This window comes from Rhinoderma darwinii, chromosome 5 (assembly GCF_050947455.1).
Source record: "Rhinoderma darwinii isolate aRhiDar2 chromosome 5, aRhiDar2.hap1, whole genome shotgun sequence".
Classification (NCBI taxonomy): domain Eukaryota; kingdom Metazoa; phylum Chordata; class Amphibia; order Anura; family Rhinodermatidae; genus Rhinoderma; species Rhinoderma darwinii.
This window is the reverse complement of record NC_134691.1, coordinates 301,624,417-301,642,464: the sequence shown is the minus strand read 5'-3', so window position 1 is coordinate 301,642,464 and position 18,048 is coordinate 301,624,417. Positions and strand designations below refer to the sequence as shown.

Genomic DNA, 18,048 nt, shown 5'->3' with positions numbered 1-18,048 from the left:
TATACAGCTAGAATTCAAAAACTTTGGCAGCATACAGTGTAAAAACGAGATCTCGTGAAAAAGAAATCTCTCGTTCTGACACTGTATGCGGCTCGGGTTTTATAGGAAGGTGCCCGGGGCATTCCAGGACCTGCCTTAAAGAAAGTTTGAACCCCACTGCTGTGATGAGTCGGCACATTAACGTAGCTTATTGTATATGCACCCTGGGAAGCGTATTTTTATTATTTTTCTATAGATACTCCTATTTATATTATTTTTGCGATCGGAAAAATGTTTTGATTTAAAAACTCAGGTGACCTCCCTAATGGTCACATTTCAGTGACCATGTTATGGCCACAACAGCCGCCCACTACTCAATAGACCACTATGGTGACCTAAGGTTTGATTCAGTAGAACTGCAAGCGGTCCGGTTCTTGCAGCCGTAATACAGATGCTAAAATGCAATCATATTATTTCTGAGTAAAACCGTCTGAAAAGAGCCATTTTATACTTGTATGGATCAGATAAGTCTCATTAGACTACACTTCATCTACAACACTTTAGTACATCGCTTGAGGTTAAACAACAGTATGTACATTGACACATCTAACTCTTAGGAACGGATACTGATGCAGAGCTGTTAAGCTGGGTTGACTTTATAAGGTGGATGTTAATGTCTCCGATATCAGACATTCCTAGCTGCATTGCCATTAACGTTGGGTCATTGCATTAACTAATTACCTCTGCAAAACGAATATTAAGTTGTCGACATAAAAATGATATATCCTTGTTCAGATTGGCTGCTTTTGTATGAGCAGCTCAAGCCCAGCAGGAAGTCTGTACCTGGGGTACGAATTTCCATTAGAGCAAGGGCAGTACAATTATAAGCTACAAGCAACAAAACCACCCATAAGAAAGGATTATCTGGTAACTGCCACACAAATTGATATATTGCCTATAGAGCCTCAAGTTTGTCTTTAGATAATAATCAGATGCTGCAATTGTATTCTAGAGGGTGATCTCATGGACTGTGATGTAAAATCGGACTCCAGTCCAGAACGGGAAGTAATCGATGAGGACTCTAAAGGGGCCGAAATAATGGATGGAATGAAGAAAAGGAAGCGAAAGCCATACAGACCAGGTAGAGGATTACTGTTGTGGCAGTGAAAAACTTTCTGGTTTTTCTTTTATGTTTATCCTTAAAATTAGGTTGTTTACCTTGTTGGGCTAACACTATCAGAACTTGTTGCCCTGAATCCTTTTTGTGCTTTATTACTTACTTGAACCTTGTCAAGGTTAGGTGGCTGGTCGTGTGTATAAAACAGCCTCCTGGTAAATATTTTTTTTTGTATAGACCATTTACCTGCAGCTATAAAAAAAAAAAAAAAAAAAAAAAAAAAAGGGCCGCAATAATTGTCCATATAGCACCTAGTAGGAACAGTACCACATATAATGTTAAATGACATTCGGGGTTGTGCGAGATTAGAAAAACACAGCTACTTATTTCCAGAAATAGCAGCACTGTTGCCCTTTGCTATGTTTTGTATTGCAGCTTAAATGCAATATCGAGCAGCCATGTTTTTCCTAATCTCATATTCGTTTCTGTAGGGTTATGGTGAGCATCTGTGGTACAAACCTGATAGTCCGATCGGACAGCAGCCTGCTGTATCTCTGTATCAGTCAACTAAATAATCCCTAATCAATCTGTGACCCATGTCCCTGATGGTAATATTAGTCCTGGCATGTACTAGAGAGGGTATTGTATGCAATGTTTGACAGAATGGTAATCGTTATCATCTTAGGTATTGGGGGATTCATGGTGCGTCAAAGAAGTCGAACAGGTCAGGGAAAATCTAAGCGGTCTTTATCTAGAAAAGATTCTTCTGGCTCCGTTTCTGAACTCCTGCCTGGTAAAGACGGTATTTACCTTTAGCTTTAAAGTATGCTCTTTATAAGTTTTATTTCCTGAAACAACTTGTTAAATGTTACTATTAAATATTAATTTGTTACATATTAACAGATTATCCATAGAGGTTATTTTGCGTAGTCAATGGCCGTCCATGCGGCATCCTGGAAAAACACAAGCGGAGCTGACGGGAGAGAGTGGCGCTAAACTTTTCTGCCACTTCTTTATTGTAATGATAAGGGGGGTTCACAGCGGTTGGACCCTTGCCAATCGAACATTAGTGGCTTTGTGATATGCAACCAATGTCTGTGATAGGACAACCCCTTTATGGCTGTTTACGTTTTACATCGATGCAGTATAGACCTCCTGCTGCAGTGATGTGAATAAAGTTACCCTGTTTAATGGCAAATTGCACTGCATAGCGCTCTATCATTTAACAGATCTGGCTGACGCTGTGCCAACCTGATCCGCTTGAAGTGACGGAGCTGAAATCATCAGCTCCCTGTCATAAAATATGCTAAACACAGCGCCAAAGCTTCCTTCCTGAATTCTGGCCATTGCCGTGGCTTCCAACTGTCTAATGTGGGAGAGGAGCATTCTGAGAGGACATGATGGGTGTCCTCCCAGCTGATCTAATGGCTTGCAGGCATCGGATCATGATTATCTGCGTTCTGCATACAGAGGAATGCTGGGATAACACACCATGTTATCTGAGCTTTCTCCAGACACCGGAAAAAAAAGAAGTTAAAAAATATAAAAGAATAAAGTAAAAAAGTTAATAATAAAAAGACTAAAAAAAAAAATGACTGGGAAATTAATAATTTTTTTTAAATACCTCCCTGAGGTCACTCACACAGTCGGGGACTATTTTCTGTGACATGGATGCATTTTACATGGACGCGTATAATAATGCATCTATATCACAGAATCGGTCATATCAAATCCGCACCAATTATTGCCCGTAAGTCTTTTCTCCCCTAGCCTTGGCACTATGTGCTTTGATGCCTACAATTAAAATTTTGTGCCCATATTTACAGATCCCACATACCACCAAATGGCAGGATACGCAGTAGAAAAAAATGGTGACCACCTCCGCTATTATAGAGATGATATCGGTGGGTCAAAGTACACATTTGGTGGCGTTATACACGAGAAAGAGCAGGGATTATTTTGTGCCGTATATTTATCCGGTTAATCTTCTTAAAGAGGCTCTGTCACCACATTATAAGTGCCCTATCTTGTACATAAAGTGATCGGCGCTGTAATGTAGATTACAGCAGTGTTTTTTCTTTAAAGTTATGAGCGATTTTAGCTTTATGCTAATTACTTTCTTAATAGACAACTGGGCGTGTTTTTACTATTGACCAAGTGGGCGTTGTACAGAGGAGTGTATGACGCTGACCAATCCGTGACCAATCGGCGTCGTACACTTCTCCCCATTCATTTACACAGCACATAGTGATCATTCGTTGTTCACTATGTGCAGACACATACACACACATTAACGTTACTGAAGTGTCTTAACAGTAAATAGACATCACTTCCAGCCAGGACAGGATGTCTATTCACAATCCCGACACTTCGGTAACGTTTGTGTATGATTTACAGCACAGCAAGCATGATTGCACGAGATCTAGCTGTAAATGACAGCACAGCGTGATCTCGATATGCTTTGTGAGTAAGTGACACACAAACGTTACCCGAAGTGTTGGGATTGTGAATAGACATCCCGTCCTGGCTGGAAGTGATGTCTATTTACTGTCAAGACACTTCAGTAATGTTAATGTGTGTGTGTATGTGATGCACATAGTGAACAATGCAGGAGCACGATGTTCAGAGTAAATGAATGGGGGGAAGTGTATGACGCTGATTGGTCAGCGTCATACACTTCTCTCCACAATGCCCACTTGGTCAAAAGTAAAAACATGCCCAGTTGTCTATTAAGAAAGTCATTAGCATAAAGCTAAAATCGCTCTAAATAAAAAGACACTGCTGTTACCTACATTACAGCGTGGATCACATTATGTACAAGATAGGGCACTTCTAACTTGGTGACAGAGCCTCTTTAAGATAAATTACAAAAGGAATAAATGAAGAAAATGTGCATTTTTGCCCTATATGTCCCATTTTCCCCATCTTAAAAAATTTAAATATACAGTTTCTGCCTTGGTGCCACATTAAAGACCCATCTGTGCTTGAAAAAATATTTTGACAAAGTACAAATAAAAAAAAATAATCTGCCATTCCGAACGGTGACCTTTTCCTGTGTACGTTTAGGCATCCGAAGCACTTGGTCCTGAATGGGTAAAACTTTGGAGACATTTTGGGGATCCCCCCCCCCAAATTGCACACTTTATTTATTATCCATTACTTTTTAGGTAGTAATGACATTTAGGCTCTGTTGATCCCAAGCTTGTTCGCTCCCCTCCCACCCCCCACTGTTCTTTTGTACAGTGGGAAAAAAATGCAACATCCAGAAAATTTGAAAATGACAGAATTTTTATTTACTTTTTCAGCGCTCCTTCTGTCCCATAAGTACTGTTCTTGTTTACTCTTAGGTTGGATCGAACCTCAGCCAGAAACTCCTGTAGATGAATGCATCATTGGATCAGATAACCCAGAGAAAGTAAAGAAACGCTACCGGAAAAAGAAAAACAAGTTAGAAGAAATTTTTCCTGCATATCTACAGGTAGTTGCTGCATGTGTTATTGTACGCCAGAACTGTAAATAGAAAAAACTAATTTATGGTAATCAATTTGTTAATTCTATTAGCAGTTGTATTAGGGCCTGTTCACATCAGCGTTGGCGTTCCGTTGGAGGATTCCGTCGGGTGAACCCCGCAACGGAAAGTCAAACTGAAACCACAGCTTCCGTTTCCGTCACCATTGAGATCAATGATGACGGAAACATTGCTAATGGTTTCCGTTCTTCACCATTGCAGAAGGTTTCCGTTTTAATGACGGAATCAATAGCGCAGAAGACTACGTTATTGATTCCATCGGAAAAACGCAAACCTGCCGGAATGGTGATGACTTGCAAGTCCGTTTGATGTTAAGGTTCTGCATAATATAGGCTTAGTTCTAAGATGACTTGCAATCTGCCTATGGAGCTTAAATCACAGGCTATAAAACAGGCAGTCCTCACTGTCATTCTGATACGCAGCTTCTTTTCACTGCAGCTTGCCTACGCTATCGTAAGAACAAACACCTTTTTGTAAAGGAAGATATTCCTCTGATATATGTATAAATTGGGGAACTTCCCAAAAAGCATTTTTTTCCTATATATTTGTGAAACTGCATCTTAGCTATTAAGATTTTTTTTTTGTGTGTTTTTTTTACATAGGAAGCTTTTTTTGGCAGAAATCTTCTGGATACCAGTAAACAAAACAAACTGAGCATTGGGAACTTTTCTGGGGGTGCTGCTCCAATTTTGTACAAGGCAAATCTAAACGCCACTTTTCTGGATCCATCTTCAGACCCTCTGCTCAGTTCAGCAGCAACACCCTCCAAAAATGTAGATGGTAAGATAAGGCAAAGTAGAGATACATTTCTCTATGGCTGAAATTGACAACTAGGGATTGTTTGTGTTTTAGGACCAAGGCAAAACTGACATGGGGCACTGCATTAAAACTTTGGGAAGGAAAAATAAGGCAGTGTCATAGAAACGTAACAGAAGATCACATTATTGATATGCGCAACCTCAGACCAACAGTGATTTCCAGAACGAAGGGGATGCAACACGCTAGAGAGTAAATTGACCCTGTTTTGAGTTACTGGAAATCACTTCTGGCGATTTGTCAGAATATTGTTTCTGAAAGTTCAAGTGCTTTCTATTTTTTTTATTTTTTTTACATTTTTGTGAAATTGAGCTTACAAAATCCACTGATGTGATCTTCTGATCCAGATATCTGACATAACAGGGGATTACTTGGGATGGAGTAAATGCTTACCTTTTTAACACCTTGTCCTTTTTAGGTGCAAAATTCGGTGCAGTTTAATTTCATAATAAATCTTTATAATGGTCGGAGCTCTGATTTAGTGTAAAGCGATCAAATCTACTCCCTATAATGGCAGCCGCCACTATGGGGAGCTGGTGTTTAAGGTTGACAATCACTTTATGGGTATGAGCGTAGTCATATGGCTCACAGGTGGCAGAAGTTTGTCTAGTCACTGCACATTTTGGTTTAACTTTTGATGACCGGGCAGTGTAGCCTCTTACGGTTGTGTTCCTAAAGGCAAAGAACTTCCCAAGTGCTAATATATTTGTATAATTGGGGCATGAAGGAGTTTGTCAGCATGGCTCCTATATGTCGAGCTGCAGTGCCGCTTGAGAGTTCAGAATGCTGTTAAAAAAGATATAATTTTAATTTTTAAAATTTGTTTTTAGGTGGATCTCATGATCCTTTAGCTGAACTATCTGAGGTGCTGAATACAGATGATGATATTTTTGGAATATTTTCAGATGATCTTGCAAAGTCTGCAAGTCACACTGGTATGTCTTCGGATGCTCTACTCCTCATAGTCTGATACTGATTTCTACATGTATTTTAATATTCGACCAGTCCATAGATGCATTTAACTACCTAGAATGTACCCATATGAATGTTGTTGTTTTTTTTTTTACTTGATTTGCTTGGATCAGCTGGCTGTTGCTCGCATGTTTCATGTTCTCATTTGACTCGGTATTTTCAGCATGCTGCTTGACTCATTTGCTTCCACTCTTTTTCTTTGTTATAATCATCCATTTTATCTGGTTTGGGTCCTGTAGGTCTTGATTTATGCACTTTCCAGGTCGAGAATTCCTCCTCTCCTTTTGGTAAGATAACCACAAAGTCTAGTAGCTAGGTAGTTCATAGTCCATCCTTTCCTTCTAGCACTGTGTATGCATGCAATAAACGTTCTTTTTTTTTATTTTTATTTTTTTACATTTTTTACTCTGCAGAACACTCTTACACTGTTATGTGAATATGTTCAATGCTTGATGTTTCTGAAATTTAGATTTCAGTATGCCTATACTGTATATACGTTGAAAACCGATATCCTTTGATTAAAGAGTAACTAAACTTCGACAAACTTCTGAAACCTCATAGTGACATGTCAGGAGTTTTGATTGGTGGGGGGCTGAGCACTGAGACATCCACCAATCGCTGAAATGAAGGGGCAGAAGCTCTTGTGTGAGCGCTCAGCTGCTTCGTTTTAGCAGTTATTGGGGGTCTCAGTGCTCAGTTTCCACACCAAACAGGTGTCTTCCTCAGGCAAGTGTCACACTTGCCTGAGGAAGACACCTGTTTGGTGTTGAAAGCGTAGCCCTATGAAATAAAACGACTCTTAAAGGAATTCCAGTCTATCTATGTCCTTCATTCATCAGCGCCCAGATATCCTTGTTTTTTTAGATAGGATAAATTTAGACCGGGCAGTCAGAATATGCGTTAAATTTCTCACAGTGGCGCACACTGTATAATAAATATGGTGCATCTTGCTAGACATACTAGACTCTTTTCTCTCTTTTATACCAACTCTTGGCTTGGTATGGCATATTTAAAACCCACACTACTTCCATACTTTTTAAAAGTGTCTAGTGAGGCACAAACATCTGTTCTTAAATTAGTGTAAAATGAAACGCACCAAAATTTGGCGTATTTTTCAACACATTTTAGATTCTGTAGTAAAACTGTCCCGTTGTCTGGTGTGTGAAGACCCTTAAAAAGCAGGGAATTCACTGGCTATAACTTAGGCTATGTATAAAATAAATAAGACTACGTATTTACTCAGCCACTCAAAGGTTTCTGTAAAATAATTTGATATGTAAACTATAAGATGGTGTTCACAGGTGGGCATTCGCTTTAGCTACACAATGCAAAGGCTTTTTACCTAGGTATGCTCTATATGCGTGTATGTCTCAGCCATCATCTTCTATTATTGATCCAATATGGTCTCCCTCTGTTTCTTGCTACTCTGGTGTTAATTTGTAGGAGAACTCACAATATGTGTTCTCTTTTATGTGATTTTGTTGTTGTTGTTAGAATGCCCTCCTGAAAGCACATCTCCTTTTGTGTAGAAAAAAAAAATCATTTCGGAAACTGACATCACTTTTTTCTTCTTAGTGGGGCTTGACATAATATCCGATGATTCATCTTCACTGTCCCACAACAATGTCAACCAGAGCTCCCGACCTTTAAGCGAAGACCAATTGGATGGGATTCTCAGTCCAGAACTAGACAAGATGGTTACAGATGGTAAAATCTTTTTCCCTATCTAAATCTGCTTTTGTTTTCCATTGGCTCATGCAGATCCCTGAATTGATAGAGATGGAAGAGCCGCACAGTTATTGAAGTTCATCCCGACGTGTTCTATAGTTTTTTGTTTTTTTTTATCTGTACTCGACAGTCTAGAACATTGCATCTCTCTTAGTGTGAGGAGGACTGAACTTATATTATCTATTTGAAGGGATTCTAGAATCTATATTTTGCGCAGTTCTCCCTATTCCAGGACTGTATGTAGGACCAGCATATTACAAATTCATTGCAACAAAGATCACGAAGCCTTCAGCCCAAATCAATTGTGCATTGGGTGCATTTATAAATGTAGTAACATTTACATAACGTTTCCGGTCACATATTTTGCATAGAGGGCCATCATTCTCATAGACAGGAACAGTTGGCTTCTCTTTTTGCAATAGTCGTACACCGCTTCCACAAAAGAGCCCACCCCCCCCCCCCATTTCCTGTTTGTTTTCACGGTCAGTCACCCAGAAACAGAAGCGGTGTAGTCCACCCAGTTCATAGACCTAAAATAGAGTTCTGTGGAAGTTTTTGGTGATCTGATATTGCTTTGCCCACCAGCCCAAAGATGATCAATGGTAACCTTTTCAGACAGCAAACTATCTTTTTGACCTACATTGATTCGTGATTCAGAGGAAACCCCCGTGAGGTAGAAGACAGTTTTTTCTCATCTTAGTGGAAAAATTACTTCTCAACTTCAAGTATGGCAATCGGAATAAATCCCTAAATTAACAGCCCATATCCAGTGATCTACTATCAAAAAAGGGTAATGCTACTTTTAAGAAAGGCATCCAGGTCCCTGCTACGACCAAAAACAGTGTTTGTACGTCGTAGGGGGAGAGTGGTTGTATGGAATAGGCTGAGCCCACTCCATGCGATGCTGTCGTCTGCTATGTATTACAGCTGACACTCGGCTGTAACTACTGAAATCGTAGATTATTCCAATCCCAGCTGTTTAATACCTTAGTGGTCAATAGCAATCGCAGCATCTAAGCTATCGAAATAGGGGGAGCCCTCCCGTGACGCGATAGAGTGGTGCCGATGGTTGTCATGGCAGCCTGAGGGTCTGATGAAGGTCCCAAGGTCTGCCATCTATGTGCTTCTATTAAAGGGATTCTGTCACCAGTTTATCAATTCTCTATCTCCTAACTTATCTAATAGGCGCTTTGCTGCTGGTATCTACAGTGTGATTTGTTTTAAAAAAAACAAAAACGCAAGCGTGTATTATTTGCAAATTTATGAGCGTTTTTCTAAATATGGCCAAATAGATGATGACTCTTTCTTTTAGTTGTAGCTGCAGTCCTGCGTATAAAAAGATCATGAGAGAGATTTCTATATTGACCTTTTGTATATTTAAAATGGGAGCTCGAAACTGGTTGCTGTGGGCAATTGCTCCACTTTTGTTTTGCGCCGGTTTTGGTTACCCTCCTCCATTGTTTTCATACATTCCGTCATGCGTAAGCCATCTTCAAACTTTACTGATAGATTAGTTTATCGACGAGGGCGTTAAACATTTTAGGAGCCAGGTAATCGATACACCTAGAAATCCACTGCGGGTGCCTAACTTTTTGGGTTGTTTTTTATATTTATTTCTGTGTTTTTGTTTCTTCTTGCATTGCTCCTGATGTCTACAGTAATTTTGTCCACTTCTGTATTATACATTCATGTTCTACTACTTTCACTTGCAGTTTTTTTTCCACTGCAGTTTTGCTTTATTTAAAGCGGGTCTGTCATCATACTATGTTGCCCTATGTAAGGGCAGCATATGGGGATGGGTCTGCTCTATTAGCCCAGATGGCACAAAGACATATTCAGATTTTTTGTTGATAGTTTAGTCCACTGTATTATTTATTAGGTTCTGTTAGCCAAAGGGCACAATATTTTTTGTCATTTGGGCTAATAGAAGAGCGTATAATGACAGGTTTGCTTTAAGTCAGTAAATTTTATACAAATATGGCGTTTTTGCTATACAATTTCGCTTTGTGTTTTAATTTCCTTTTCTGTTTGTTTTATAAAGTGATTTTTATTTGTTTTTACATAACCACGCAATTTTCAAGTTTAATATTTCACTATTACTTTTTTCCCTCCGTTAGGTGCTATTTTGGAAAAACTGTCTAAAATTCCAGGTAACTATGACCATCCTCGGAGTACACTTTTTCGTGGCGCCAACAAATTTTCATCAAAATGTTTTTAAAAAAAATCTTTGGTTCCTACTCTTTTTGTTGGGTTTGCAGAACTTGAAGGAAAAGATGTTGAAGATTTATTTACTGCTGTGCTGAGTCCTGTAGCTACCCATCCGTCATCTTTGCCACAACCGCCACCACCTTCAGCTCATCCTCATCCTCCACATACACAGCTCTTGCCTTTGCACAACCAGGGTAAGTTTCAGTCCTGGTTTTAGCCTCTCATCTATAGAACGACCAGATGAAGGGATTTCACAAAATCAACTTTTTAAGCAGCAACATTGTATCTTCTAATTTATGGCCAAGGAAGCTCAGAACACATTTTGTTCCATTTTATTCAGTGTATTGTTAGTGGTAGTGGTGGAAGCTGCCATGTTGTGGGCTGAAATAAATCTAAGAATGCACTATATAGCAACAGGCAGGGACCAATAACCATACGAAGACAAAGTATTACTTACAGATATTTACAGCTCTGCAGGTTATATAATGGTTACCCCACGGACATCATAGCTCCCATAAGATGATGTCCGTCATTATTGGTGAAGGCCATGTTGGGGCTGACTCCACTGTTTGTTTGCAGATAGGGTTTCTTTAGTACAGAAATGGTGCCCCCTCCTTGTCCAGTTCTACACATACAAGGCTATAATTACCTTTAGGCACCGTGGGCCTATGCCTATAGGCGTCCCTGGGGGAAACACATGTATGGAAGGGAACATTTACATATGAATATACTGAGCAGTGTGTATTTATATGGTTTTTAGGCACTCCTAATGCTATTGGAAAGAGTAGGGCTCTCGGGGGGTGGACACGGAAAAAGCTGCAGAGAATGCGCCATGTTGTGAGAATTCACCACAACTTCCAGATTTATTTTGTAAACGTTTTAAAGCCATACATGACTTAGGCCTTATTCATACGAACGGTAAAAATGGCTGCGTGACGGACATCTCGTTTAATGGGCCGTCACACGGCTGCATAAAACTCAAGGTATTTGTTTTTAGAACTGACCTGTGAGCGACCCGTGAAAAATAAGACATATTCTATTTTTGCCCGTTTTCGAGGATCCCTCAATAGAATCAAGTTTATAAGGGATCTGTGAAAAAATGGGTCCCACACGGGTCCATCTTGGCGAAGTCAAAGGTGCCAGACCCTCTGTTCCTACAAGCTATTGAGATGTAAATCCTGTACTCTAAACATACGTATTTTCCTAAACCCTAAAGCTCCACTTTTTTACGTTTACATGTTTCTTATGTAGTTTTTTTTAAATATTTTAAAACCTTTTGAATAATTAAATAGAAAAAGGATCCAAATTTTAATCCTGGAGCACTTGTCGACATAAATTAGGAGATTTGCATCATGGATGCAAAGATCAGTTGTATCACCTGGCATAGGCAACAGTGCAACGCAAACTGTGCTTCATTGATCTTTCCATTTGTGTTTGATTTGTCAGCCATGTCAATCGTGAGGTTTCATGTGTTCGGTTGGCAAATGTATTTTTATATTTGCATTGTCACTGTATATATGTCAGTTGGGGTTGAACAAAGAAGCAAAATCCCTACATTTAAGTGGATTTACAGTCTTGACAGGTTTTGTAAGCTATTGTTATAGGTTGATCATAGATTCCAAAGAAAGACAATACACTTTGTAAGATGGTATGGCAGCCGTTGAGGGTGTGTAGATCATACAGTAGTGGCCCGTCTATTTTGTATCAAGACTGTATTAGCATTTTATATTGGATCCTATGGGAAAAGTCCTAAGGATAGGCCATTAATTTTTAAAGGGAAACGGTCATCACAATTTTCCCTGCTAAACGAGTCCCAGCGTTTGGTAGGCCACTTTAAACCATTTGCGCACATGCCTTTTGTCTGCTTTCCTAGCATTTTCTTTACTGATATTCACTTTATAGCTGTAGGTTCCAATTCTGGCACGTGCTCCTGGTCTCCACATCTAGCCCTGCCCGACTCCTACTTCCTCATGATTGATGGGGCCAGACTATGGCAACATCAATGTTACCTTCCCAGACGGATTGTGCTTGTGTCGTGCTTTATCTGTAAGGCACATGCGCAGTACTGTGGGAAACTTATTCAAAGGCCTACGGCGCATAGTTGTGTTGGATCCGCCCAACTCCATGCTTGAGTCCTCTGTGCCATGTCTGGGAAGGTAAGGGTGACGTTTCCGCAGCCTGACACTGTCATTCATGAGGAAGGGGGACGTTGGGCAAGGTTAGACGCTGGGTTCAGGAGCACGTGCTGGGATTTACGTACAACTATAAAGGGAATTATATCAGAAAAGAAGATGCTAGAAAAGCAGAAAAGGTATGTGTGCACATGGTTTAAAGTGGCCTACTAAATACTGGGACTCGATTAGTAGAAAAAAAAATGTGATGACCGATTCCCTTTTAAATCCTGGACAACCCCTTTAAAATTATTTCCATAAAGAGGTTCACGTGTTAACGTTTTAATAAATGACCTCAGTTTATACCATTTACAAGAGGGAAAAAATGCATCAAAGTGGATTAGTATTGTAGCCAATCAGGTCACTTCATTTTTCGACTCCATTTTTTTTTTCTTTCTTTACATTTTGCTTAATTTTTTGGTTTAACGGTCACTACTGCCCCCCCCCCCATGATATTATTATTATTATTATTATTATTATTATTATTACTACTACTACAACAGTGGTTGTTACGAAGACTAGGTCAGATCTCCAAAAAGGCATTTATACTGTGGGACAGACCATGAATCTTGTATTTGTTTATTTATGTAGAGTATTGAATACAAAAATCTGCCATTACTGATGATGGGGTTGATTTAGTTAGGACATTTTTCTGGCAAATGGTAAATATGGAAACTATTATTAAAGGGGTTTTTCAGTCCCTAGAAATTGATGGCCTATCCTCAGGATAGGCCATCAATAGCTGATGGTTCGGGGTCCTTCTCTCAATGGGAGAAGGCTGCAATACTGTGAATCACCGCTAAAAGTGTGTCGACTATTTACAGTGAGCAAGTAGACATGAATGGGAAGCAGTGCTCGAGCAAGCGCTGCACCCCCTTCAAAACAGTTGATCGGCGGGGGGGTCCCAGGAGTCGGACCCCGACTGAGGATAGGCCATCAATTTTTAGGGACTGGAAAACCCCTTTAAAGAGATTCATGTAAATAAAGCGTGGATAATAAATCATGATCCTGTCTACTATGCATTCCGCACAGTTTTCCATTCACTGACAGCAAGCAGAGATCTGAAATGGTGAGAAAATGAAAAAGTTGCAGAACTTGTCATTTATCAATGATTGAGCTTTGTTTACTTAAAAATAAAAACGTGTTTAAGGGTCTTTTTTACATGGTGCCCTCAAAGTAACTTTAATTTTTTTTCACATTCTGACCGCGCTACGTGAATGTCTGTCTTTCCTGTGATGTTACTTTGCGTTAAAGGTTTCCAATATCGTAGGTGCGTAAAATCACCGAAGGAAAACTACTGTTCATTGTATTTCATATGTGAAGCCTACTGTAGGTCATTGTCCCCGGGGCAACAGAAACAAATATACACTTGCAAAATAAAAATTCTTGGAAATCTCTTGCGGTGAATTTAGTACATGGACTTTCTATTCAGTAACCGAATAAAATGGCAATGTGATAAAATGCAGTATTAAGATGAGGTAGACGGTCCGCAGTTCTTCAAGGTGATTCACGTTTTGTCTTTGATAGAAGTTGAGCTCCGTTACTAGTCAATCAAAATTGAATCTTCCCTTCTTACCTCATAAGTGTTTGTGCCATGCATACTATTAAACCAAGTTCACAAAGGGCAGTTTTTGATGCATATATTTTTTTTTTTATATCCAACGCCGAAAGAAGTTTCTTAAGTATAAAGGAGACTTCTACTTCCTGCTTTTTTGGGGCTAAGCGCTGCTTCATTCAGTGTCCGGACAGAGAGCGCATTATGTGGAGGCTGAAAGAGCTCACAATGAAATAGTGATAAATTGAAAAAGAAAAACCTGCTGACTTTCTAGTCATTCCGTGTATGGGTAGATTAATTTTTTTCTAGTTGTGCCAGTTTTTTTTGTTTACAACCCTTTTTAAAGGAGACATGCCAGTAGTGTTATGCCAATTCCCGTTTGCCTAATAAATAGAAATAGACTCATTCCTCAATCACTTACAATTTTTTTTCTTGTTGTAGGAGCTCATCTGTGTCTGTTACAAAGTAAACCTTAAAATGACATTTGCTTTTTTTATTCTTGTCGTTTTTTCATAAATCTGTCGAATGATTTTACTACTGCCAAGTAACCGAATTCAACAAGTTTTCGCACCACCACCCACGTTTTGTTCACTTCCCATTTTTAACGGATATTGCGAAGATAAGAACGTGGTTTTTAAATGTCTGTAATTTGTACTGTTTAGTCATCTTGATGTATCTTTTCTTTATTTAAGGTGATGGCCTTTTTTCAAGAATGCCGATGGTAAATGGAATGTTACCACCCAACTCACACCTTCAACACAACCCTCTTGGGCCAGGAGCTGGACTTGGTGCTTTCCCTCCATTAACACAGCCACCATTTGCAGATAACAGGTATTGGTATTATTGACATTGTATAAAAAAAGATATTTGTGACCTGCTCCACTGTGTCCATAATGCAATGGGCATGCGACACTGGCAGCAGCTTGTCGCTCGGGCGAGCAAAAGGTTGGGCATGTTGAAATCTAACATGCTTTGATCCTGCCAACGTTTATCTAATGAGTATGGCCAGCTTTACGTCTCCACTCAGTTGTTTTAGTGTGCTTTTATGTTTTTTTTGTTACTTGCATTGAAAGTGCAGGATAGTTATTGATGTATAGCATATTTTAATACACTTTTATATCTTTTGAGTACACACCTTCATAAAGATGCCCATCTCTTTACCCTACCAGGGATAAGAACCCAGTGTATCATTGCATGGTGCCCGACCCTAGCAATGTGTGGCCAGCACAATCTCCTGCGATGGAAACAGAAGGAGATACCATGTCTAATGCACAGAGGAGTACACTAAAATGGGAGAAAGAAGAAGCTCTTGGTGAAATGGCCACTGTTGCCCCTGTTTTATATACAAATGTTAACTTCCCAAACTTGAAGGAAGAGTTTCCAGGTAACGCCCATTAAATTTACCTATTGCGTGTGTTATTTATGTGTTACGTGTTGGACTATAACTGGTCATGTACGTTTTATTGTTTTTTTTTTAGATTGGTCCACAAGAGTGAAACAGATTGCAAAACTTTGGAGAAAAGCCAGTTCACAAGAAAGGGCCCCATATGTGGTAAGTGTACCTCAGTCCTACCATGTCTTGTGTAGTCTTAACCCCTTGATGTTGCAGTCCTTTTTTTTTTTTTCCTCACCACCTTCCAAAAGCCTTAACCCTCACCACCTTCCAAGAGCCTTAACCCTCACCACCTTCCAAGAGCCTTAACCCTCACCACCTTCCAAGAGCCTTAACCCTCACCACCTTCCAAGAGCCTTAACCCTCACCACCTTCCAAGAGCCTTAACCCTCACCACCTTCCAAGAGCCTTATCCCTCACCACCTTCCAAGAGCCTTAACCCTCACCACCTTCCAAGAGCGTTAACCCTCACCACCTTCCAAGAGCCTTAACCCTCACCACCTTCCAAGAGCCTTAACCCTCACCACCTTCCAAGAGCCTTAACCCTCACCACCTTCCAAGAGTCTTAACCCTCACCACCTTCCAAGAGCCTTAACCCTCACCACCTTCCAAGAGCCTTAACCCTCACCACCTTCCAAGAGCCTTAACCCTCACCACCTTCCAAGAGCCTTAACCCTCACCACCTTCCAAGAGCCTTAACCCTCACCACCTTCCAAGAGCCTTAACCCTCACCACCTTCCAAGAGCCTTAACCCTCACCACCTTCCAAGAGCCTTAACCCTCACCACCTTCCAAGAGCCTTAACCCTCACCACCTTCCAAGAGCCTTAACCCTCACCACCTTCCAAGAGCCTTAACCCTCACCACCTTCCAAGAGCCTTAACCCTCACCACCTTCCAAGAGCCTTAACCCTCACCACCTTCCAAGAGCCTTAACCCTCACCACCTTCCAAGAGCCTTAACCCTCACCACCTTCCAAGAGCCTTAACCCTCACCACCTTCCAAGAGCCTTAACCCTCACCACCTTCCAAAAGCCTTAACCCTCACCACCTTCTTTTTCCCATAATATAGCCGTATGAGGGCTTATGTATGGCAGTATTTTTTTTTTACTGGTTCCTATTAAGATCTGCACCTGGCAGTGCTTAATAGGAGCACAAAGATGGCAAACCTGGGTACTTCATTTGTCCCCTAGGCTGCCATGACAACCATCAGCACCCCTCAATTGCGTCGTGTGGGATGATGGGCTGTCAGAGGGGTCTAATGGCTTAGATGCCACAGTCGCTACTGACCGCGCCATCTAAGTGGTTAAACGGCCGGGATCAGAGTTTTCGCGGATTCCAGCCATTGCAGTGAGGTGTGAGCTGTAACATGCAGCCGACACTCGCTGAGTATGTAGCGGGCTCAGCCCGTGAGCCAGCTCCTTACTCACCTTTAGCTCTCACATTAGTCCATAGTAATGCCACTATTGGGTAACTGAATGGGCTAAACATGGCATCAGTCATGTGACCCCTGGCATTCCTTTAACACTGTCCAGGTATCCGGTGAATAATAGGTTGAGGAGCAGAAATGATAAAGTATTTCTACATGCAGCAACATCTCATCATGTCCGTCAGTGTATGTGGAGCAATTCCTAGATCTTCTCGCTGTCTCATGTGCGTGTATTTTTTAACGTTTATTAACAACATGACATCACCAAGAGACAGGCAGCCATTTTATAGATCATCTAGAGACTGTCCATACACGCACAGTAAAGCTGTTGTTCATCATTACTCCACCATTAGTCCTTTCCACTTAGTCCATGGAAGTGTCCTCTATGTGGCCCCAACACATGTATGTCATGTAACCCTGTTTCTAGCAGGATGTTAGGTGTCACATGACGTGTGCGGGGGGGGGGCGGCGACATGTCACATGAATGATGCCATGTTTAGTCATACTCAGTTAGCTCATGGGTGCTTTACATAGGACTGATCTTTGGGCCTATCACACTGTTATAAGAAAGGTATATGTGGGCAAATAAAAATAAAAACTAAACTAGACCACACCTTTTAATGTCTCCCCTGTGGTGGCAATTCAGTGAAATTGAAAAATGAATAATAGGTTTCCACACAGATTACAGCTGGGGGTACCTGCAGGGGCACACACACTTAGATGGGTACTTTGTTATTAAGCAGATCACTAACAAGCAGGGATTGTCCAAAGCGGACAACCTCTTTAAGAGTATGGCTAAACTCTTGCACCTGTACATGTATTTTAACTGTCAATTTTGTATTAAAATGATTAAAGACCGAACCTAAAACAGGTTTTGTTTTGCAGCAAAAGGCCAGAGATAACCGAGCTGCTCTACGGATCAACAAAGTACAAATGTCAAATGACACTTTGAAGCGGCAGCAGCATGAAATCGTTGAACTCAACTCGCGTATTGATTCAGATCTGTTTAAAGATCCCATGAGGCACAGAGAATCTGAACATGAGCAGGAGTGGAAATTCAGACAGGTACAGCTCTTACAACCTTTCTCATAATTCACACAGGTTTTATTTTTGTTTAAAAAAAGCTATGATCTGTATATTAAACACAATTAATCA

The 18,048-nt window shown here is 40.5% G+C and overlaps 1 protein-coding gene across 8 annotated transcripts in view; it reads left to right on the top strand.

Annotated features, from left to right (window-relative positions):
* The window catches only part of KMT2C (lysine methyltransferase 2C), a 219,778-nt gene that overhangs the window by 154,920 nt on the left and 46,810 nt on the right, over positions 1–18,048 (top strand). For 5 of the 8 annotated variants that reach the window (XM_075827356.1, XM_075827361.1, XM_075827358.1 and 2 more), the window contains 13 exons: positions 992–1,120; positions 1,782–1,898; positions 4,444–4,574; positions 5,228–5,405; positions 6,272–6,376; positions 6,653–6,700; positions 7,989–8,120; positions 10,259–10,291; positions 10,400–10,543; positions 14,768–14,906; positions 15,245–15,459; positions 15,554–15,627; positions 17,779–17,958. In XM_075827356.1, the coding sequence (XP_075683471.1) occupies positions 992–1,120; positions 1,782–1,898; positions 4,444–4,574; positions 5,228–5,405; positions 6,272–6,376; positions 6,653–6,700; positions 7,989–8,120; positions 10,259–10,291; positions 10,400–10,543; positions 14,768–14,906; positions 15,245–15,459; positions 15,554–15,627; positions 17,779–17,958 (1,625 nt within the window). The remainder of the gene's footprint in view (positions 1–991; positions 1,121–1,781; positions 1,899–4,443; positions 4,575–5,227; positions 5,406–6,271; positions 6,377–6,652; positions 6,701–7,988; positions 8,121–10,258; positions 10,292–10,399; positions 10,544–14,767; positions 14,907–15,244; positions 15,460–15,553; positions 15,628–17,778; positions 17,959–18,048) is intronic. The other 3 variants (XM_075827357.1, XM_075827360.1, XM_075827362.1) reach the window with 3 other exon arrangements.